This window comes from Rhamphochromis sp. 'chilingali' (genome assembly GCF_963969265.1).
Source record: "Rhamphochromis sp. 'chilingali' genome assembly, chromosome: 19".
Lineage (NCBI taxonomy): Eukaryota > Metazoa > Chordata > Actinopteri > Cichliformes > Cichlidae > Rhamphochromis > Rhamphochromis sp. 'chilingali'.
The window spans coordinates 1112501-1136934 of record NC_137946.1 but is presented as its reverse complement, the minus strand read 5'-3'; the positions used below and the strand labels follow the sequence as shown (position 1 = coordinate 1136934).

General features: G+C 43.9%; 2 protein-coding genes across 3 annotated transcripts in view; both read right to left on the bottom strand.

The window, feature by feature from the left end:
* Positions 1-8304, bottom strand: part of camkk1a (calcium/calmodulin-dependent protein kinase kinase 1, alpha a) — a 56347-nt gene extending 48043 nt beyond the window's left edge. Inside the window, exon 1 of one of the 2 annotated variants that reach the window (XM_080866745.1) lies at positions 7653-8304. The gene's annotated coding sequence lies outside the window, so the exon portion shown is untranslated. The remainder of the gene's footprint in view (positions 1-7652) is intronic. The other variant, XM_080866746.1, reaches the window with a different exon arrangement.
* Positions 8305-16375: 8071 nt separating this feature from the next.
* Positions 16376-24434, bottom strand: part of atp2a3 (ATPase sarcoplasmic/endoplasmic reticulum Ca2+ transporting 3) — a 43808-nt gene continuing 35749 nt past the window's right edge. The window contains exons 15-21 of the mRNA XM_080867536.1: positions 24114-24334; positions 23818-24020; positions 22079-22164; positions 21627-21760; positions 21033-21150; positions 20473-20590; positions 16376-20223 (exon numbers count right to left, since the gene is read on the bottom strand). Coding sequence (XP_080723662.1) covers positions 20180-20223; positions 20473-20590; positions 21033-21150; positions 21627-21760; positions 22079-22164; positions 23818-24020; positions 24114-24334 — 924 coding nt within the window. The 3' untranslated portion in view covers positions 16376-20179. The remainder of the gene's footprint in view (positions 20224-20472; positions 20591-21032; positions 21151-21626; positions 21761-22078; positions 22165-23817; positions 24021-24113; positions 24335-24434) is intronic.

Sequence of the window (24434 nt, the reverse complement as noted above, 5' to 3'; positions counted from 1 at the left end):
ACACGGCACACGGTCGCATCGATACGGTTTCACGCGCACGTGTGTCTTTACGGTCTAATGAGCATGACAGTGTGAACGGGTGGAGATTACAGGCGTCTCAGTGACAACATGACTTAACATTCATGGCCTCCAACTGTGGATAATGATCTAATAAATGCAATTAGCTGCACATTACACTTGACATGTAACGGAGAGTAACGGTCGTTCCAGCCTGTGACCAGGTTTGGCTTTCTCTGCCAATAAGCTCCTTTGTGAAATGCATTTCAGAGAATTCTCGCTGGGGGAAAAAAGACATTTTTCCAAGCTTATATGGCCTTCACAGGATTGTAAGCATCGTAACAAAGGCAATTGTTCAGCTGTTATCTCTTTGGAACAGATTTCTTAATGTGCATTTGATGTGTGAAGAAAAAAAAGACGACCCCAGCTGGCCTGAAGATCCTTACAGGAACAAGTGGGTATGTTCTTTGTGTGGGGAAAGGTCACAGGCAGAGGCCTGCGACGGCAGCGCCACGAGCAAGCTGCTGATATCAGACAGGAAGCAAATGTTTAGCCCTCGATGACTTAATCATGGCGCGCCCAGAGAGGGTCTTTACAACATTTTTCAGTCTTTGTGGAAAACTGGCAGATAACACACATTATTTAAAAGACAAGAAATGACAAATCAAAGTCACCAAAGACACAGTTGTATGGTATGAACTCGAAACCTAGAAGAACCATCTGCAACGATTTCAACAATGAATCCTTTAAGTGGTAGTTTTGGGCAAACATACCTGAAGTGTTTCAGCTTCATATCTTTATAAACTGAATCTGTCAGCAGGTTACAGCTGCCACTGAAACACACACAGCCACTGTAATTAGGAAACCTCGCAGTGGAAAAAAGGAACTGGCAATATACATAAAAACAACATTTTAGAAGACTTTCTTTTTTACATTTGCTGATGGCAATCAGTGATGACTCCATCGTGCCAGCCACATCCTTCATCCCACTGATATCAGAGCCAGTTTATTCTCGAGAAATGTAAGAAACCCTATGGGTTGTAAGCCTTTCTCTTCCTTTTTAAGTAACGTTAGCAGCAGCATTGAAAAGTCTGCTATTCTCTACCCTTATGCCAGCTACAAAGAGAAATTTTGATGCAGTAGTCTGGAGAGAGGAGCTGAGGTTGGTCAATTCTCTGCAACTCTCACAAAAATAGGCTTCCCTCTGCCGGTGTCAGCTGGCCCAGGGTTACATGCTGCTCCTCCTCCAGGTTTTCATCAAAAGATTACCAGCTCTTTCATGTAGGTCCATCGTTCCTGCAGAATTATATTTATACAGCAGTACAGCAAAAGCACCAGAGCAGGAAAAAGTAGAGAGCATCATATAGAGAAGTTGAAGAGCAGCGTACTGTCAGAGGAGATCTTAAGCTGCCTTGTTAGAACTCGGCTGAAATCACAACTGTGATGGCCATGGGAATCGATTCCTCCACCTGCAATGCCCCCACCTCCACTGCTGTCTGCACAGATAATTTACAGCAGCAGGAAAGGTGTATACTTCTTCTGTAATGTGTTCATTTGTGATTTTGATGTTGTCATGCTGTGAGATACATTACAATATTTTCCACACTATAAGGCGCACTTAAAATCCTTTAATTTTCTCAAAAATCGTCAGTGCGCCTTATGTATGAATTCTGGTTGTGTTTACTGACCTCGAACCGGTTTTATGTGCTACACGGCGCTCAAAGATCTGACAAAAATGTTTTAGTACGACTTTGCTAAGATATGAAGCCGCACCGCGTGATGGATTGTTGGAACATCACGGCTGTAGTCAGGAGCCTCGCAGAGGAATCTGGGTCCTAAACTCAGTCTGTTTCAGGTCCCAAAGTCAAACGATCACTGCAGCATCACTGAGAGTTAAAAACTGTCTAAATCCTTTCATCTTTAATAAAATCATCAGTGTTGCTGCTTTACCAGGTGTAACAATTAAGTTTAACATCCAGGCATCCATGAAAACAGAATTTATTACACTTAACAGAGTTGGAAGTTAGCAGGAAGTTAGCTCGCTAGCTTCCACCTAAACATGATATAGCATGTTCTGACTGAGAGGTTTCTGAAAGAATTCAAACGTACAGCTCTGCTATCACTTCCAACATAAATGAAGACAGGAAACTAAACAGCAGTGACGTTTGTAGGGTTACTGAAGTTGGGCTAGCTGGTATATAATGATGTGCTACGTGATCGCTAGCGACACAGCTATGTTAGCATAAACACAGTGAAGCTGGAGGATGAACGCTAACTTTTTTTCCACTCGATAAAAGTTAACGTGAAGGTTCCCGATGGTTAGAGACAAATGCAATCGCATGGCAGGATGCTGTAAACCATAGGTGTCAAACTCTGGCCCGCAGCCTAATTACATTTGGCCCCTGCAAAACGTATTTGAGTCCATAAGGAAAGATTCATTCTTATATCTGGAGGAAGATTTTTTTTTCAATAAATATTAATGTTAGCCCGCGACTTTGTTCCAGTTTTGAATTTTGGCCCACTGTGTATTTGAGTTTGACACCCCTGCTGTAAACGGACCAAACTTCAGTCAGGAGAACAACTGAGATAATCCATCCACAATACCAGGTTAGTCATTCATATACTGCAACAACATGGGAATAGAACAGCTGCAGAGGATTCAGCATTAATGAATCAATGGTACAGAAGTGGAGGAAGCAAGAAGAATGAGTTGAGGAAAGTTTGACTTATCTGACTGTTTGGTTTTGTTTAATGCGCCTTATGGTCCGAAAAATACGGTAACTGTAAACCAAGTACTGCATCTTGGTGGAAGGGAGAATTACAGTATACAATTTATCTCACGGTGGATATGAATGTCTGAACCAAACTTCTGTGCAACCGTCGATTAGCAAACACTCGAATCCTCAGCAAGGCAGGAATAATTAAAGGAATGAATACAGCCCAGTCTTCACCGGTGTGGTGGACGGACTGACTGACATTGCTATCCCACGAGCCACAGTGATAGCATGACCAGAAGCATGTGCAAATGACACTATTACTTAATCTGAAAGATTGAAAATCAGATTACAGTTACTACACATTGGGACCGTGTATCTTAATATACTGTGCTATCGCTAATGATCAGGGACTGCAAAGCAGGCACTTCCATCTATATCGACATGGAACCAATCCATTTATTTAGGAGCTGAAGCATGCCAAACACCCCCTGTTTAGTGCAAAACATACCTGGTCCCAAGTCCACCCATGTATCACTTGAAAATTGATGTAAACAAAGACAATACCATCTGTTTAAGCCCGTCTCATTACTACTACATGTTTCACATAGCTGCCACATGTAGGTTGGGTGACAGAACCTTCTGCCAGTGTGTGGGCATTCACTTGAAATAACTTGAGATATGCATTAACTATTTTTATCTTTGTACCATTTCACTTTAAACGAGTATCTCCCTGTGTACTGTCAGGCCCTCTTTAAGGAAATGAAGTGAGCTAAAAATATGGAACAGGTGGTGAGTGCTCAGAGCAGGTAAGGCTAAACCCAAAGGTGTTCGCTGTGACCAGTGCTGCAGAGGGAAAGCCGATGTCGGGGTTTGCAGGGGAGTTTTCAGCATAGATCAGCGTCTCCAGAGGGCAGGCACACACTCAACCACACATTTATTTCAGTTAGCTCCCCGGCCCTGGGACCGTGCGAGAGAACGACGTTAGCAGGACATGAATACAGACACAACTTACAGGGATTTAAGAGCTACTTGTGTTATTTTTCTAGGAAACAAATTTATTGCATTGCTGTCATACTGCCAGTCTGACAACAACGTGTCTTTCTAAGAGTACTACTATATCGAACCGTATGGATTTCTGTAAAATCACAATGTGGTTACGCAGCCAAAGCTTCAGGAAAGCCACAGAAACATACTAATCAATACTTTAATTTTGGCCGTCTTAAGATGTGCCGCTGTCTCTCATACACAGACTAATGAGAACGAGCGAGAAGTGCAAGTGGGGTGGAGTACAGGCTAGCACTTGGATGAGGTTAACTGAGAGATCTGAGGACCCCCGGAGTCCTTACTGATCGTGCTTTGAATGATAAAGGCCAATATGCAGATATAGCTGCGTGCCAGGTGCAGAATGAACTAATGAGGATTCACTTTCTACACCTCTCGCCTCTAAAAAGTAAAATAACACAACTTGCTACCTGCACCTAAAGTTTCACAATTATCTTTCTGTTAGGTTGGCTGACATTTTAAATGTCATCTGGAGGATAAAGCAAAAAAAAAGGGGGGGGGGGGGGGGTGTCTCTTTACCTCACCCACCCTTTTATTCAGTGTTAGCTGTGTTTGGTTCTCTGACTGACTCTGTGCAGACCATCATGATCTGAGCAGCCCAGCTCGGCACACAAGAATGTAGCTCAGGCTGCCTGTAAGTTTGTGCTTGATGTCATCATTCACTGATTTTGAGCACTTATCCTAAATATGGAGATTCCTCGTTTTTAATCTAATTAGTTTGTGTGACAAACTGCAAACCCAGCAAGTACCAAGCTGTGGGCTGGAGCTACTCTGTTTTAGCATATAAAGATGCATATGGAACGATTTGTTTTTCAATATGATTGAATACTTCAATTTGACCAAACCAAACAATACTGCAGCATACACAGTTAGGTATAGAGAGTAAAAGTAAAGATGTTTTTCACTGCTAGTTTAGCCTAAACATGGAGTCTGAGAGCACTGACTTACTTTTTGTGGAGGAACTGCAGTCATTAGTGTTTCCATGTTGGCTTCATTGTTCAGACTTGTAAGTTGAATCTTCAATATATGAATTAGCAGGATATAGACCACGCCCTGCGTTGTACCGCGCTGATAAGTGACCAATATCCAGAAAGCACCATCAACAGGAACAGGAAACAATACATAAAACAGAGCGGGACACAGACTCGTCTTAACCTGCTTTAACTCGGTCATCTCAGCCCTGTTGGAGAGCTCACCTGTTACAATTACTTCATGCGTCTATTCATCCTACACCGCTAGAGTCGTTCTGACAGAGTGAAACTCTGCAACATTACACCGGGAGCTTCTACAAAGGAGGCAGAATCACTACAGCGAGTACAGCTGCTGCTCGCTCCTCACAGCTGTAACATGAAAGCCTGCGAGACATCAAATAAAGCGCTCTTTGGCGTGGATACAAATAGGCCTGAGCGTCACTCTCCAGACTGGAAAACACACTTGAGATGCACGTAATGAGTTGTCTTATATCTCTGGTGAGGAAGACTACTGTCACTATCTGTGACAGTATTTATACAGCTCCATCTCCTGCAAAATGACTCATTATGGCTGATGTCTCCTAAAAGACCCAACAACCCAAGAACAAAGGCTGTGTGTAACTGAACTTCTTCGTGTATTACATAGAGGCTTTATTTGAATATCAAAGCATCAAATCCCAAGAATAAATGTCTCACCAGTCCAGGTCAAAGGTCAGGCACAGATTTCCATTTGGATCCAAATCTGTGAACCTTCATGGCTGACACACACAAACATGTAGAGGTGTAGCTCATCTCCACCTGATGATGATCACCGGGCTCTCTTACAGTGAGCAGCAGACACACCACCATGCAAACAAACAGAAAGGCCTTGATTTGATCAAACGATGCTACAGACACTTAATGACCACAAATGATCCAAAATGACGAGCTGCAGGGTCAAGTGGTCGTCATCTCCAACCAGCTGCGAGCAGTCACAGAGCGACGCAGAACGATGTTCAGGCCTTTATGTAAATCTTTTTAAGATTTATTTAAAACACTAATGGTAACACACACACACACACACACACAAAAAATACATTTCTTTCTCCTCCCAGCCTCATGCAAGTAATTTCCCAGAGGGGCTGAAGGAGCTGGGAGCTGTTGACATGTCCTCCTTTTTAGTCACTGAGCTGTGTCTCTGCTATGGTTCCAGTTTAAGCCATCGGCACCTTCAGTGGGGAAAAAAGCAGGGTGCAAGGAAAACCGAAGCAATCCATGCAAAAGCAAATAATGAAATAAGATCTTGTTTTAATCAAAGTATATCTGCAATATGCTTCTAAACAAACAACTCTTGGCAATGCATGGCTCATTTTTGGGCACATCACTTGACAAAGACCAAAATGCAGCCATCACCTGTGCACATGTTTTGTTCAAACTGGAGAACCATTTAAAAAGCTGTTTCCAGCTTCCATTCCTGGGATCCAGTGCAAAAAGTGCTGCATAGAAAAACAAACACTAAATAAGCCCAAAAGAGGGAAGCTGAGCTGCTCAGGAACCAAACTCGCAATACGTCAGCACCGCTGCAACAGAGCCTCCGGCCAGTTCAGCTGAAGTCACTTTAGTTACTGTGCCTGCGGGGATTCAAGTCATCATAGTGTCGACCAAGCCAAACAGAAACTGGTTTTCTCTGCGCTGAGTAAACACCATGCCTGACTAATTGTTTAGGCTGGGGTTAGGAAGGAAGTCAGAGACGACTCTGCAACTATTTGTGTGTCATTCAGCCACTCGCTGATTGTTTTTCCAAGGTGTACCACCGAATGAGTCTGTTCATTTGGAAGCTATCCTTCAAGCGACTTCAAAAATTCAGGTGCGTGCCTCAAAGCGTGAGAGCAAACAGTCCTTCTCCGGGCAAGCCGAGTGGCTCCCTGCTGTTAGGGATAAGATCTCAGAACAAGCCTTATGAGCTGGTACGACAGTCACACCGAGTGCAGGCAGGTCAAAATGAATGTGTCTAGAAAGCCCAGTCTCTGTGTAGCTCAAAGTTCCTCAGCTCTGGTTGAGTAGATGATTTCCCACCTCATAATTTGTCAATGCAAAGTGTTCTGCGCTCCAGTTGGAAGCTCCTTCAATCACACCCAACAAAACTGGGAGAAGTTTAACTCTGAGCTACAGGTGAGATTGAAATCTTTTAATGATCTTAAAATGAGATCTTCTGACAGTGGGGTCCTGTCTCATCCACGCAGACGTGCCCTGCTGAGCACCGTTCGTTGCAACTATATCATTAACCGCAGGACAAAGTTCACATTTAGTCAGCTTGTCCTTTCAATGACATTTGAATTCTAACATATGATCCTCGTATTTGAGAGGCTGCAAGCAGTGAAATTTAGTCCTTAAATTCCACAAATGAGGACTTCAAACTCACACGTGTTCATTTCGAGGATTCATCTTCTGCTGGCTCTCTAATCAATAAATAATTACAGCTTGTGGCTCACAGAGGGAAATCTGTGATCGCATGAGACATACCAGTGTGGAACTGGGCTAAAACCGGGCCCTCCACAGTAACCCTGGAATCTAAGTTTCTGGTTTGCACAGTTAGATTCTTGACAAACGTCGTGTGTCTGGTGCAAGGCCACATCATGTTCTGCCAGGTGCGTGACATAAATAAGCGGCACGTCACGCAACGTTGCGTTTCGGTGCAGCTTCCAGCTCGAGGGCGCAAAAGCGCTTAAAATTCAGTGCAACAAACTGCAGTGACCCACGCGAGCGATCCACTGAACATCATTAAAACACGGTCAGAAAGCACGTGCGGGGAGCTCCATCTGCATTGCACAACAACACCAGCGTACCTGTGTTACACCACGGCGACTGCCCTGAAACCCGACGGGAACACACCACGCGAGGATTTAGAGGAAAAAGTTTCACTTACCCACAAAACAGAAAAAGAGCGCTGGTGCGTGCTCGAGCCCCGGATTCAGAGGGTTGTCCCGCTCGGACGCGCGGTGCCTGTTCGAGTCGCTCTCTTCGCTGCCTTTTGTTCACAGACGGGCACCTCGTCGGGCTTCTGCGTGTGGCTGCTGACCCGAGGTGTGTCCCGTGTTTTGCACCATCGTTTCCGGAAAGCACGGGCGGACCAGCCTACACTCGCCTCGGTTTGTTTACAGTGCAGCCACAGAGTAGTGAAGACACCCCGCGGCAGATCGCGCACACAAACACACACGCAGCCCTGCAGCTGACTGCTGCTGCACCACTGCAATGGGAGCACAGCAGCAGCAGCAAAGGGGCTGACCACAGACACTTTGACACACTCTGACTGCTGTGTAGCACGTCCACAGCACGCCGAGCGCCCCCCTAACTTTTTGTTATTCGACGAGGAATGAAAGCGCGGGTCCTAAGATCCGCCCTGTTCCCGCAGCGTGGCCAGTCGGTGCCGACGGCCGTGGAAAACTCCGATACTGGCGCTACTGGTCACTATTCACCTCACACAAAGCAGCCAGACTCCTGGCGTTATAGAATAAAGCGTCATGTGTGTCCCGGATTAGATCACCGGGTTTATAAGCACAGATGTGGAGCTGCCATAATCATCCATCCATCTAACACTGTGTGTACAGCAGTGTGATTAGCGCCTCTGCTGGCCATCCTGCTTCGTTTCCCCAGAAACAAAATTCAGGGAAGGTCTGACTCATTAGTGGAGATAAGAGAAGCAGTCGGTGAAACAGTCTAATTGCTGGCCCACATTTTCCACCGGATGCTGGTAAAACATCCAGCTCTTCTCATTTCTTTGGCTGATTCTATGAAATAAATGCCTCCCTATCACTAAGAGCACTTCAGTGAACAGCAGGTGATCAGCTGAAGGACTGGATGCTCTCAGGCTCTGTGTCCGGGTTTTTACCGGATGTTTTCCCCATTTCTTAAGGACGTGGCTTGCAGACACTGTTAAAGAGGGTTTTTTAAGGTTTGCCACTTCTTCTTTTTCTTCCTCTACTTGTCCAGTTTCCTCAACTAAAAAAAAAGACGCACTGCACACAGTGGTGAACTATGTCAAGTTTTCAGTTAATATAGGCTGACCAACCGTCCTCTTTCCCCCGGACATGTCCTCTTTTCACGTTCTGTCCGTGGGGATTTTCGAGACTGATAAAAATGTCCAGAGGACCCGTGTGTGACGTCATCCCCAAACTTGCTTTGTGGGCGCGTGCTCTGCGCTCACAGACAGCGCACAGGAACGCGCCAAATGATGTTTAAACGACCCCAAAGCGCAAGTCCTTCTTTCACTGCAAAAGAAATTTCCCTCCTAACGACCATAGCTGACATGGCCATCGGGCATACCGGTATAAACGGTATAAACAATGAAAGGTGGTGGATTGGCCAGATGCTCGCCGATGTATAAAAATAACTCAGAAATACTTTTCTTTATTCTCATTTAAAATGTTTCACTTTTGATAAATAATCATCTGAAAGTTTTTATCTGATGTAAAATGTATAGAAATCACACATATACCAACAAGACTGTACATCACTGTCACCACAGCGGGTTAGGGTTATGGCTTTCATACCTGGGGGGCCGGTCTCTAGTCAAAATGCCCGGAACGATTTTATGTTTCTTTAAGAAAGTTCTTCATGAGTGAGCCAAGTTTTCTCTTTTTTGGAAATCAAAATATGGCCGCCCTACGTTAATAGCTGTTAGAAATGATCTTGTTTATGCAAACATACTATTCGTGCCTGTTAACTGTGATGGTTGGCATTATCACTGGTTCATCCACTGAGTCTTACGCCTTTTGTACAATTCTGAAGTCAGTGTTAAGTGGATTAACAAACAACAGTAAGAACAACTGAAGAGCTTCAGCTCAGCATTAAAGAACTTACACGTCTGGCTCCTTGGAAGCAAAATATTAAAAAATGAGTTGGCTCAGTACCGCAATAGCATCGAATGGTCTCAAGGAGGTCAGGTGGCCAGTGGAAGAAGAGAGAGATGGTGTGTGATGTAGCACAATGCAGCTACCAGTAGGGAAATATTAGAAAGAAATAGTAAAATGCCATATGTGCATTTTATGTCCCATAAGATACTCCATATAATTGTTATGTAATGTCAAAAATAGTAGGGGTGAAGTATTAGTGCAGTAATAAAATCATTCCTAATATTTTGGTAAAAATTATATGGAGCATGTTATGAGGCATGAAATGTGCATCTGGCATAAGCACTCAGAGCCCAGCTGACCTTCCTGTTGAGACTCAAGGTGTTTAGAAAGCTTAGCATCACTGTGTAATACAGACTTTGAAAAGGTTTATTAAATGAAACACTTTGCAGTTGCTTCCTATGTGCACCCAGTGATCCTCCTAGTCACAGATAACGCCATAATCAATATATCTAATTATGTGCACTGCTGGCAGGGCAAAGCTCAGCCTTCCATCGAATTGGTATCAGGCCTTTTGCTGCAGTGGATCCATCATGTCCTCTAAGACACGTTTAAGCTGACGTAAGTCTTCATTTAATAGCAGTACTGGTAGGGAAATGCACAAGAGGGTTCAACTCAGCAGGAAACATTATTTTTGTGTTTGCTCGCGTTCATCTTTTTGTCGTTGTACCTCCAAAGGAAACACTAACAGGCAGCTTTTTTAGAGCATTTACAAACCAGGTCAGGTCCGACAAGGAACTAAACACAGCTGAAACTAATCAAGGACAGCAAGAAAGGGGGAAGTAAAACAAGGAACAAGACACAGGCGACGACTGCTAACAAAATAAAACAGGAAGTAACACAACAAAAGAAAACTAACATAGAGACAGGGACTTAACAAGAAGACACACGGGGGAGCAGGACAAAGTGAAACTCACGGAGTTAAAACAAAAACAGAAGCTAGACTGTAATACGTAGCAAAACTACAATGACAAAGTAACCATAAAGAAACCAGTCGAGAAATCTCTGCTACACAAAGAGAGTACACAGGAAACGCTTACAAAAACCCAGGATCCACGACACAGACTGCAGAAAACACAATTAAAAAATACATGACGTTAACAATTCTAAATAATCTTTAGTCCTGTCTTTGCAGTTGTGATGCAGACGTGCGCGTGGCTACAGTGCTGTGTGAACTTGAACCAGCAGGACTTTATCGTAAACCTGTCACACATCTGCTGTTGGTGATATCAAACGAGTACGCTCCACAGCAAAGAGGAACATTTCTGGATGGCTTATGAATTAATATGTTTAAGTCTAATGCCAAATACTGCACATACTGTGTGCCATATGCGTGCCGTACACCCTATATTACAGTCAAAGAGTCTGAATGTAAGAACATCTGTTTTTGAAGAACCTTTGATTACATGATCATAAAAGAGCTGTGGTGAGTGTCAGCGTGCCTGAGCTCACGGAGCTGGATTGGAGCATGGAATAAACAACATTTACACCTTTCTCCTTCTTAAAAAGCCCAGAGTGATGACACACGTATTTAAAAGACAAAGTGAAACACATCCGTCATTCAAGCGAGACATCAAAGTGGTGTAGCACAAAGTCAAACACACGTTTGAGGAGGACTTTAAATATTTATTATCTCAGTCGAGACACCTCGCTCAGGCTGAAACGTGTCAGTCTGATGAATGGATGTTTAGTTTACTGCAGTCTGCAGTAGGAATCTGTGTGACGTAGTTTGGCATCAGGAGGTGCGATTTCAAACAAGTGCTGGCGCCAACTTCACACTTTCATTTCATATCATTACTAAAATTCTTCATGAAGACACTCCATCAGGCAGCTTAAAGTCAGCTGTTTCTGCTAACTACCTACTAATAGATGAACACACAGTACAAACATCACCTCTGTGTTTGTCTTCACACATCACCAGATGTGTCCGAGTTGTGTGACAGCAGCGATGGAAGACGCTGCACGCCGTCATGGCTGACTACAGTCTCACGAGATGTGCACGGCACAATTAATGATTGTGATTTAAACATCTGCAGCAAGCATGAAGATGGATCACAGCAGATTAACAACATGCAGGCCCGGGTGGATGCGAGTCATTCTTTGGGATCGCAATCCTCATGATGGACTTTCTGGGCGTATCCCATCTCTCTCCAGTGTCAGTGGCAATAATCCCAGGGTTAACTGAGCTCACATGTAGCAGAGTCACATGTCCTGAATTTGCAAAATCTGTATTTGCAGTCGGCACATACATTTGACCAGGCTCTTCGTTTTGATAAAGATATTTTAATAGTTGTTTCATTTAGGAAATGTTACCCGCCTCAGTCGAATGCTGGCCTTTGTTTCACACAGTCAGACTACTGTAAGTCACTGTAAGGCGTTTTTGGTCCAAGTTACAGCTGTGGGGCTGCTTACTAAGTGTTCTCATCTGACACCTTTTTTGTCATCTTTGCACATCTGTTCCCATGAAGTTCAGACTTCAGTTTAACATCTTGGTGATCACTTTCAGGGCTCTGATCGGTCAAACACCTGCTTACACTATAGCAAACTCTTAGACCGGGGGTGTCCAACTCCAGGCCTCGAGGGCCGGTGTCCTGCAGGTTTTAGATCTCACCCTGGGTCAACACACCTGAATCAAATGATTAGTTTATTACCAGACCTCTGGAGAACTTCAAGACATGTTGAGGAGGCAATTTAGCCATTTAAATCAGCTGTGTTGGATCAAGGACACGTCTAAAACCTGCAGGACTCTGGCCCTCGAGGCCTGCAGTTGGACACCTGTGTCTTAGAGCCACAGCTAACATGCAGGTCACTGAAATCTTTTGACCAAACCAGCTGTTGTTCTCTGTTCACTGGCTGAAAACTAAAGGAGAAAGTGTGTGTGATGATGGTGTCCGCACTATGAGACCTGTGAGCAGCTCAAGCTTTATTCGCACAGACTCACTTTTGACTAGTGGATACTGTTTCCTTTTAATATTTGTGTTTTTATTGGTCGACTGTGGTGAAGCACTTTGTGAGCCTCATCTAGAAAATTGCTATAAAAATAAATGTTACTTACATGTATAAGATAGTAAATGCTAAACCTAAATAAAATCCACACTATAAATATGAACGTCACACTAGCACAGAAGCTTAACGTGTAGTTAAGAATTCATTTTTGCACGATGAGAATAAATCAAAACTTTTAGCTATTTTATACATGAATTGGTTAGTTCTTGGTTAGTTCAGTGATTGATGGGATTTACTGCAGGTAATATAAATGCATGGAGTCAGACAGTGTTAGAGGGCTAAAGTAAAATCAACACCATATGTTTTTCATCATCATCATCTTTATTTATAAAGCACTTTAAAAACAAACAGCTGACACACAGTACTGTACATAAATAATACTATCACATAAGACATAAATAAAAGCCAAATAAAAATAATTATTATTAATTCGTTAGTTAATAAATGATTAAATTATTATTATTTTAAAATAGTTTCAATTAAAAGCCACAAATTGTTACACCTGAGAAGCTGGAACTATTAAAACTAAACAGATATTAATTGTCAGTTCATTTTCCAATCTCTTATGTTTTCAGTGCAGAATCTTAAACGATCTTTAAACTGCAGCCGGCTGTATCGTACAGTACATTGGAGGCTTCTGAGTTGTAAAGCTGCAGTAAGTGGTGCACATGTGCCACAGCCTCTGAGCTCTTCACTTCTCTGTCACAGCCGCGTGGAAGTTCACAGCAAGTTAATTTGGTTTCTTGGCAACAGCTCCAGCCTCACAGCACAACACGGGCTGACACCATGGGATAAGGGGCACAATGTCCTCGCAGCGCAATCGCTCCTCAAATTTCAAGTCTTTCCCAGCCATTCCTGTTTTTTAGAGCCTGCTGGACTGTGAGCAGCATCTGCTTGTTTTCAAATGAGTCATGGTGCAAATCGGCCGCAGCACAGCCTTGTATGTGCATAACAGGACTGAGCGTATGAAACGAGTTCAAAGAAGGCATGTGGCATGACCAGATCATTATCAAAGGTCAGGGATCCCTGCTTGAGTCGGAGCTTGTTTAGCCTTAGCGATTTATTTATTTTTTCTTGTCTTGCATGGTTGCATTTTAACAAATATGGTCTTTTTCACAAAGACATAATCGTTGGAAACAGCTTCACACAAAAAAGAAAAAAGTGTGTGAGTCAGTTGGACATTGAAGTAGAATAATATTTAATTTCATCCTTCTTTCTGCTGATGCTTTACAAGTTAGCCTCAGGGGTGCTGTTATTTCACCTGCTTTTTCTTTCATAGACATTCATTTTATTCAGTTTTCATGCCGACATGTAGAATGAAAGCAGAGGTGTGTGTTTTCAGAGCAATAACGCTGTGGTCTCGTCTCACAGGACGTCTTAAACCACAGTTCGGACATTCTCTTCCTGCTGATATGAAAGCAACAGGATCCTGGCAGGATTCACTTTAAGCAAACGCAACAATTCTCCTCAAACACCTTTTGCTATCAGCTCTAAAAATTTGCAGTCTTTCCATTAGTTTTCCCAACTCCTATCTTTGGCCTGTGTGTTTACTTGCCTTTCACTGGGACAGCGTCTCTGCTGAATGCTGTCTTGCATCTGTCCTGCTGGAAAAAACAACCTAATACTAATGAGATCCTCCTCTGCGGCCCTTGAGAGGAACTTCCCCCTCTGGAGACAATGTGCGTGCATGTGTGCCATTCTCACATGGGAGGTCTGAGAAAGCATATCTGGCACGTGTGTGCAGGTGATTAGGTTTCCTGGAGAAGTGGAAAGTGCTGCTAGGCTGTAGTGTGATGGAGAAACTTAATTTCATCCTGTTGGGTCTTTTTTCTCCCTTGGTGTTATAGGACACAATCAGTGCAGCTGCTGCAGAATAAAAGCTACATATAGCATCTTGACAGGCCCACTTAGTAAACAGCACAGATGCACCAGGAATGCGATGCAACATCTCCCCCTGCTGGTCCCATAGCTGTCCTTCAGTTTTATTCCACTGATTTAAATTCAATAATAATAAAATCAGTGGATTTGACTGCATTTGAAATCATGGCCACTACATCTGTATCTTTGCAGAGTTGAACTGAACAAGAGCTTTCGGTTCACGGCAAAGAGAAAGCCGCTCCTGCTGGCAGAGCTCCTTCACTGTGTGAGAATGTGAAGCATGTGAAGGGCACACACGGGTTTATCAGAGCAGTGTTTCCAGTGTCATTGAAGCAGCATTCTGCTGTTGTCCTTATGTTCCTAGATTATGATAAGAAATGACCTCATAGAAATAAATACTTTTTGTTTCCTTTTTTAATTTTGTGACACGTTTAAAAGTAAACTGTAATAAATCACGACTCTTGTAAAGAGCTGCTCGTAAACTCAGAGGATTGACCGTACGGGTCCATCCAGGTCACGGTGCTCTTGACGTTCTTGAATGAAGGCAACTGGATTTGTTTTAGGTTTGTGAAGACATTTCACCCCCGTCCAAGAGGCTTCTTCGTTTCTGAACACTGGCAGAGGCCCAAGTATTTAAACTCGTTGTTGACCCATCCTGTTATAATGTGGCTGATTAAGGATTCTTCACACTGCATTTAATCATTAGTTGTTATTAATCTCTTTCACAGAGTGTCTTTTGTCCCATGTCCCTCAGCCAATGGCCGCCCCTCCCTGATCCTGGTTCTGCGGCAGGTCCCCCCCACAGTCACCGGGTGCTTGCTGATAGGGGGTCGTCTCATGGTTGGGATATTCTCCGCACGTCCGAGTGGTTAATTTGTCTGAAATGCACCTGTTGGCCTCAAACTATGTTGTCTTTACTATTTTGAAAATAAACATAGGCTGTGTCTCAATTCAGGGGCCGCCTTTGAAGGCTGATTACGTCACAGCGATGCGCCGAAGGCTGTCCCAATTCGAAGACAAATGCGTCCTCCCTTTCCCCAGATTTGGAGGATGGGTGGGGTGTGTCCTTCGTGGACCACCATATCCCAGAATTCATAGCACAGCAGCCAATTCCAGTTTCCAACAATGGCGGCCGCTACTTAGTTGTAATATTACTCTTTTCAATACTTTGAATAATAATTTAATTACTATAGTATTTTTATAATAATATAAAAATACTTTTCAAACAATGGCTGAGGAGCGTGGCTAAAAAGTTTGAAATATTATTCTTTCTGGGCCACAAAATAAACTTTTAAGATATTTTCAGGCGAGTATGTAGCTGTGCAAACTTCAAATATCTGCTCAGTTTATCAAGACATCGCACATTTGCAAAAGCGCTCCGATGTTTTCGGAGACGTCTGTTACCCACCAGCTCGATAGCTGACTGGGGTTCAAGGCTCACTGGAGCCGGCGAGAACAGCGACCTCCCGGCACAAACATGATATTTTTCAGTGTTTGATTTGTTCCTGAGTAAATCTGATGGTCAAGAGTTTACTCTGGTGTCCTGTTACATTTTAGATAGCAAGGAGCAGACGGCTGAGTTTATTAAACTCCACTGAGACAGCGGTGACGCAAACCTGAAGGTTAGACCGTCCCATCTCACAACCTCGCACTTCCGGCCTTCACGGTCTACGTGGGCCGGGTCCACCGAAGGATGCAGCCCCTGAAGTGAGACACAGCTATAGTATTCAAATCATCTGCTCATTATTGCCTCGTGCTTTCATTTACATATCGAAGACTGTCCCAAGTGTTGGGGGGGGGGGGTTGCACTGACAATCATCCATTTAAACAAAAAAACCCACAGCCTCTGAATAAATAACAAGATAAATAATCTTTATTTCCACGTCTTTGTCATTTATAAAATTATGTGTCCACAATTAATATTAACAAGGCAACACAGAGAATCCTTTTAATTTCTCAGAGGTGGAGGTCAGGCTCTAGAGGCACGTTCACTAGTCAGCTGTTATCATCTCAACCCGATCGCTCCTTCACTGTTAGTAAAGGAGGTTAGCCTTTTACAGACTGCGGAGGACTCGGAGTACCAAGCTGGAAGAGCTTTGCAACGTCCCAGATCTGAAAGGGGTCTCTAGAGCCTGCATCACCACCAAGCCCTTCAATGTACACTCATGAAACTTCATATCCCAGGATTCATCACTGCTTATCGCTCAGTGTAAACCAGACACTGTTCGTTCACAATTTCTTGAGTATCCTCACACCAGCTAGCTATCACTGAAATGTTCCATGTCATTGCCACTTATTAGCGTAAGCGTTAATCTCGTCTATCCTAAACACGATATCATCATATTCTTCTCCCTACAGTAAAAGACACAAAACCCCACAAGTGTAAAAACCAAATGGAAACATGAAGAAACAACCTTTCTATTCTACAAGGAAACAAATAAACCAAAACAGACAAGAAACAAAGGTCCTTAGATACCATGTGCTCCAAAGAAAAAGAAAAACAGGAAGTCTTGTAAGTCCGTCTCTTGTTGTAAGTAGGTTTTCATTGATGCAAGTTATCAAAAAATTAAATATTATATACTGTATAGGGTATTATTACAGTAACAAGGTTCCATGCGATCGTTTTCTCAGCGTCTGTACAGAGTTGAGGATTCAGTAGTAAATAACAAGGCTACGCAGACCTATCGTGCCAGCATGTTACAGAGCCTTGGAGATCTGGGACAGGGATGTGGAATCTGCTGGTCTGGAAAGAGGTGCCACATTCACACGGTGGTGACGGGAAATCATGAAACGCTCAACCTTAACATAAAGGCTGCTTTGTGTCAAGTATAGTCACAATCCAGCTTCTGGTCTATAGTTAAAGGACTAGTCTGCTCTTAAAACCTATTTTTAATATATATATATATATAGATAGATATTAAAACTGGTGAGGTGTTTTAACAAACTTTATAGTGTATTTGTTTTAATTTGCCTCGTCTACTTAAGTCAGTTTCCTACTGTGCATTCCAAGAATGACCCCAGAGAGCATGCGAAACTGGAAACATCTATACTTTGGCGAGCTATTCCCTGGAGCGAGAAAAAAACAACCCCATCACCAAGCAACAAAACGAGTGTGTAGCACAGCTGCATACGCCACAGTCAACAGCTGCAGACTGGATGGATTGTGTTGAAGGGTAAATTTCCTGCATCACACTGAAAAAAGTACTGGGTTTGAAATGCTGTCTGAAAAGGAGAAAGGGGGAAAAGATCTGCACACTGTGTTGATAACTCCCAGTTCAATTTAAAAAAATGAAACAAACCTCCTTAAGTCCCGTGCTGCAAGTAAAAGCCATTTTTAATATACCAGGTCTGCTGAATATAGTAATTGTTTGGTCAGAACACAAAGAAGATGACTGTGTTGCAGAGCTCCTGCTCCAGGATGAGGTTTACCTCCACTCATTTCTACCCAGCTGCTGTTTTTAGACAGCTCCCAAAGTCTGCACGGCCAAAACGCTTCTAAGGTGAGCGGCGGCACGAGCCTCGGCTCACGTTGTTTACCGTCCTCCTTCAGATTATCACCATTACCTCTCATCACCACATGTATATGACCACATACAAGTGGTCAGAAGAGCACCTCCAGGGACTGAGGTACGCGACAAGATGACCTCGAAGGGGAGCTCAGCTAAACTTCAAAGTGTTTGTTTTTTTAATGGCTGTAGTGCTTCAGTGTTTTTAACCAATCACTGCAGCTCTACCTTTAAACACACAACAGCCACAACATATCATTGCTTTAATAAGTATGAGGGACACAGTGTGCAGATTCCCATTTTTATTCCACCTATTCAAAGACTTTTTAAAAATGTGTACACGCTCTTCTCTGCAGCATGTGGAAGCAATAAGAGTCCAAAAACACAGCCGACCCCGTCCACAGAGCACCAGGGCCCCACACAAAACCCAGAATTAAGACTTAAAAGACACAATCCAAACCCTGCGGGTTCATTCAAACACATTATTATTATTAAGAATTATAAAACACCCAAATGAAATGCTATAGCACTGAGAAAGCAGGAGGAGCTGAGGGAGCAGCGCACAAAGCAGAACAAGAAAACCAAAAAACACGCCACATTCAGAGTCTTTAAGACTTCACATGATCAGTGTGAGAATCACGGTCCGGCCACGCGAGTGCAAAGTGGTAGTGATGGGTAACGAGCTCATTAAAGGTCAGCAAACACATTCATCGGGACCACATGTTTAATGTGGAGGTGCAGTGGGCTGTGTAAGGCATGGATGTGCTTAATATCTACACTGTTAATGTCCACGTGACGCTGGGACGAGCCACTTACTTCTCTAACTTACTTTAAACTACATCGTTTGTGCGATTCAGACGGGGGAAAAAAGCCTATCACATCAAATTAGACAACTTTATTCAAGTAAGGCTATAACGCACACACACCTCAGCGCTGGTTCAGGGTGTGACACAGCGGATTAAAGGCATGACGCAGGAATCCTGAAGCATCAGTTTCCCATCCACCTTTAACCTTTACATGAAATGACTCGCAGAGATTTTCCAGTGGCAGCAAAGAAGCAGAAGGACATTATAGTGAAGCTAAAGAGGGCCAGCTGAGTGGGCTGGATCACAACTACTCTACCGATTTGCTGGTTTGGTTGCTGTTTGACTTTTTAAAATTTCGTTTCTTTGCCCAGTGTGTGAGCCGACCTCAGCCCCTCGAATTTAGAGCCAAAGGAAGCAGCCAAGCAGCGTAAAGCTATTCACACCTTTAGGCGGAGCGACCCCAACCCCACCAAAGAGCCCGACAGTCACGACCCCGGGCCCACAGCTGCCTCCTCACACAGAGAGCGAGAAAGAGACAAAGAGAGAGCAGAGACAGGCCGAAGGAGAGGAACTGAGCATAAACGACAGAAGAGTGATGAAGGAGCAGCGCTGTGACAAACTGGCCAGAGAAACAGTTGTGTTGTGCTGATAAGGCCAGAGCTGGCTGGAATTCACTGCCAGTAGTGTGATGGCAGAAGCCTGGGCAGCGCCTCCTGATAATGATGCTTCTGTGGACACGCGTGGGTACCGTGGCTCTCTCCTCACAGCGCCTCCAGGCTGTTCTCACCTTCCTCGTCCTTTCCTTGATGCTTTTGCTTTTTTGTCAGTGTGTCCATCTGGTTCTTCTCCTCTCAGTCTCTCTTTCAGTCTCTGTGTTGATTTTAAAACCCCAACTCCCACCCCCACCCCACCCAGTATTATCAATGTCTGTTCCCCCATCCTCCCCTCTCCCCCCAGAAGTCCACCACTATGTTTGTACTGTACAGACAACAAAAAGATGAGCAGAAACCTTTAAAAAGCAGAGCCCAGTTGTATTTTTCTTTTCTGCAGTTGTTTCTTGCTCTTGCAACTATAAAGACAGGTCTGCATCCGTCTGTGTCCTCCCACACACACACACACACACACACACACACACACACACACACACACACAGCCATGCTTGCAGGAGCACAAGCGCTCTCACTTTCTCACACTCATTCTCATGCAAGCCACCCCTCATTTCTAGTGGTGGTTTGTTGGACATGCAGAAGTGGGGAACGAGGGCAGGGGAGAGAAACGTTTCCTAGCTCAAAAATGGGAAGAGGGTAGCTGTGTGTCTAACTGTGTGAGTGTGTTGAGGGAGAGGTCTTAGTTCAGCTGCCATCTCCTCCGATACTTCTTCTCCTCATCACCTGCCAAAACAAAAACCCACAGGCTTAGAACACGTAACCATCGGACAGCAGGCAGGTTCGAATGGAGACGGAAGAAAGCAGCACAAAGAAAGTCAGGTACCTTTTTACAGAAGGTGAGATTAAAAGAGTTTAGGCTGATTTAGAAATGCAGAAGAGAAGGAAAAAAGAGCAGAACAAGCATCATTAGATTCGTTTATTGATTTGAAAAAAATTGCTTATTAAATTAAAAACAGGTAGGACTTAACATACCTTCCAGATGGTTCCTGGATAAATATTTCAAAGCCTCATCCAGTAGGATGACTGGGAAGGAAATCTTCAGGACCACAGTCCACTGGGACCAATGCAGAGGGGTCACCTGGAAGATGAGCTGAAGGACAAGAGAAATCAGACGATGATGACAAAGCTGCAGCAGAAGCCTTTTCTAACATGCAAGCTTAATATTTTGTAACTATTTTGAAAAATGCAAAGACATCAGCCTGCAAGAAAACATAATCCAGTGGAGCCATGGAAACCTTTATTTTGTAACGCCTTCTGTCTGACTCACAGCATTTCTGTATCTGCTTTTTGCACGACGCTAGCTATGAACTTAGCTACTTATAGTTTCATTTGGCTGTTGCATTACATTACACCTACAGGGCCATCCTACTTTTTTTGCAGACGACAGACAAGTTGTGTCATCACTGGCAAAAGAATCGGACTCATAAAACACGGCTCGTGAATCTGGGCCACGATACAGTGCTGAGGATTATTAGCATGCAGTGTTTGGGTTTTTTTAAACGCTCAAAGAGCTGCGTGTCCTGTGTACTCACTGGCAGAGGCTCGACGTAGAGGATTAAGAAGTGGAGGGAGAGGGAGAGGATGATTGCTCCCAGCAACCAAATATTGACCCAGGGAGGCATCCTGAGCAGGGACTGGTTCTCAGACAAACTGTAAGGAGAAGTTTGAATAGATGAAAACATGCTAACATTTCAGGATCAGGTTGCAAAACAACAACTGATGAAAATATTCCAGCAAGCTGCATGAAAATGAACAGATGTGCCGGCGTTAGGCTGGACCATCTTTGGACTCCATCTGAAGTGGTGATCAGACCTCGTCGAGTTGGACATTTCTTTCAAAACAGAGCTAATGACCCTTCATAGCTCCGTTCAATAAAGTATAATTTCTCTTCTTAAGATGTGCGCTTAAGCACATTCTTCAGGTGGAGGACATAAAAACAAAAATCAGTCGTTCAAACAGTGAACAGCTGATGTTTGCGACGGCCGTGGCCTTTCTGGCACGGATCGTTATTCCTCAAAGGGAGCTCCGTCTCGTCGAATGACAGCGTCGCTTTCTTTGAGTAAATTTCTGACGTTTGTGACATTTAAGGCTCGTTTACTCTGACACCAGCTCTGAAGCCGACTGACCTGTTGAGCGCGTTGAACATTTCGATGGTGACCAGCACAGACAGCGCCATGGTTGTGGGGTAGCGAGATTCAAACACCTCGCAGTCTATTTCTTTGAACATGGGGTTGTCCTCAGTGCACTGCATGAAATGTCGCTGTGAAGAGAGAGACAGGCGGAGTTAGCGTGCGCTCGTGCATCGTGTTGCGACCTGGTTTGATGGGACTCTGCTCAGATTGGGTGGGGGGCGGCTGCCAAACCCTGGCTTCATTTCAGCTCTGCATGCAATCAATCCACAGAAATCTTAATTCCCTTTCTATGCCTGTCTGCTGCTGGGATCATCAAACGTTACTGCATCAAATAGCAGCGAATGAAAAGGATGCATAGAGGTGGGGTAAACAGTATAACAGGAAACAATGCAGCTCATGTTCTCCTAGGGCAGGAGCTACGTCAGATAAACTGTTTTACAACTCACCAGCTGATAGAAAGACACTTGTGGGCCCTCCTCATCAAACAGGTACCACCATGTGGCTGCACTCACTGTTCCCAGACCCACATATCCTGCAAGACAACACAGACATACATTTATATTTATACACACAAACAAGAGCTGCCGTTTCTTGCCTGTGAGACAAAACCAGATATTGATAGACGCACAGTCACAAATTTAATATTATACAGACAAAGTGTAAGGTTACAGTTATTCAGTGTGCGAAGAATAAAATGTAATAACCTTACAAAGGAGAAGCTGTTCAGGAAAATAAACATGCTGACATGAGTGCTTGATTAGAAAAAAAAAAAAAAGATGCTAGGCCTACTGACAGTCGCCGTTTTACTAAATACATCTCAAATCTTGTTACTGTATTTTTCCTACCATAAGGCGCATTAAGCGAAACCAAACAGTCAGATAAGTCAAACTTTCCTCAACTCATTCTTCTTGCTTCCTCCACTTCTGTACCATTGATTCATTAATGCTGAATCCTCTGCAGCGGCTCTATTCCCATGTTGTTGCAGTATATTAATGACTAACCTGGTATTGTGGATGGATTATCTCAGTTGTTCTCCTGACTGAAGTTTGGTGCGTTTACAGCATCCTGCCATGCAATTGCATTTGTCTCTAACCATGAAGAACCCTCACGTTAACTTTTATCGAGTGGAATAAAGTTAGCGTTCATCCTCCAGCTTCACTGTGTTTATGCTAACATAGCTGTGTCGCTAGCGATCACGTAGCACATCATTATATACCAGCTAGCCCAACTTCAGTAACCCTACAAACGTCACTGCTGTTTAGTTTCCTGTCTTCATTTATGTTGGAAGTGATAGCAGAGCTGTACGTTTGAATTCTTTCAGAAATCTCTCATTCAGAACATGCTATATCATGTTTAGGTGGAAGCTAGTGAGCTAACTTCCTGCTAACTTCTAACTCTGTTAAGTGTAATAAATTCTGTTTTCATGGATGCCTGGATGTTAAACTTAATTGTTACACCTGGTAAAGCAGCAACACTGATCATTTTATTAAAGATGAAAGAATTTAGACAGTTTTTAACTCTCAGTGATGCTGCAGTGATCGTTTGACTTTGGGACCTGAAATAGATGGAGTTTAGGACCCAGATTCCTCTGCAAGGCTCCTGACTACAGCCGTGATGTTCCAACAATCCGTCAAGAGGTGCGGCTTCGTAGCTTAGCAAAGTCGGACTAAAACATTTGTGACAGAGTTTTGAGCGCAGTGTATGACATACAACCGGTTCAAGGTCAATGAGCACAACCAGAATTCATACATAAGTTGAACTGACGATTTTTGAGAAAATTAAAGGATTTTAAGTGCGCCTTATAGTGTGAAAAATCAACGTTAACTAAGGTACCATCGATAAAGTGTTAGAAAATGCATCAAGTTGTTCTGCTATTAGATTTTTAAAAATGGGCGCAGGTGCACAGAAGCTCTTTAGACAGCCCTGTCAGCCAATCAGCAGGGCTAACACACAGACACAGTCAACCAGTCACAATTTAGAATCACCAGTTAATGTTAACTCAGGCATGTCTTTGGACCGTGGAGGGAAGCTGGAGTACCCGGTACCCATGCAGCGAGAGACTAAAAGAACCCTGACTGGATTCAAACCCAAGACCTTCTTGCTGTGAGGTGACAGTGCTAACCACCGCACCACCCCACACAGTGACAACTGCACAATAATTTATTCACGTCTGAGTGAATAATACCTCCAATGGCCAGGTATCTAAAGAAGAGCCAGCCAGAGATGAGTGGCTCCTTAGGGTTGCGGGGTGGTTTATCCATGATGTCCAAATCTGGGGGGTTGAAGCCCAGGGCGGTGGCAGGCAGGCCATCAGTCACCAGGTTAACCCACAGCAGCTGGACTGGAATCAAAGCCTCAGGCAGACCCAGGATGGCTGTCAGGAAGATGCTGCAGACAGACACAGGAGAGACCCACAAACGTCAGCCGCACACGAAGACAGTCCCCGCCCGGCAGCTGCGTCTCATGGCGCTCTTGTCTCACCACACGACTTCTCCCACGTTTGAGGAGATGAGGTATCTGATGAACTGCTTCATGTTGTTGTAGATGGCTCTGCCCTCCTCCACAGCAGCTACGATGGTGGAGAAGTTGTCGTCAGACAGCACCATCTCAGACGCTGACTTTGCCACAGCTGTACCGGATCCCATGGCGATGCCGATCTCTGCCTTCTTCAAGGCCGGGGCATCGTTCACACCATCACCTGTCTGCAACCAGGAGGAAATACCTGGATTATTACGTGTCAAAGAACAGAGGGGCACTAAAGGAAACGTCAACAGTATTGTTTATTAAAAAGCGTCTCTCAAT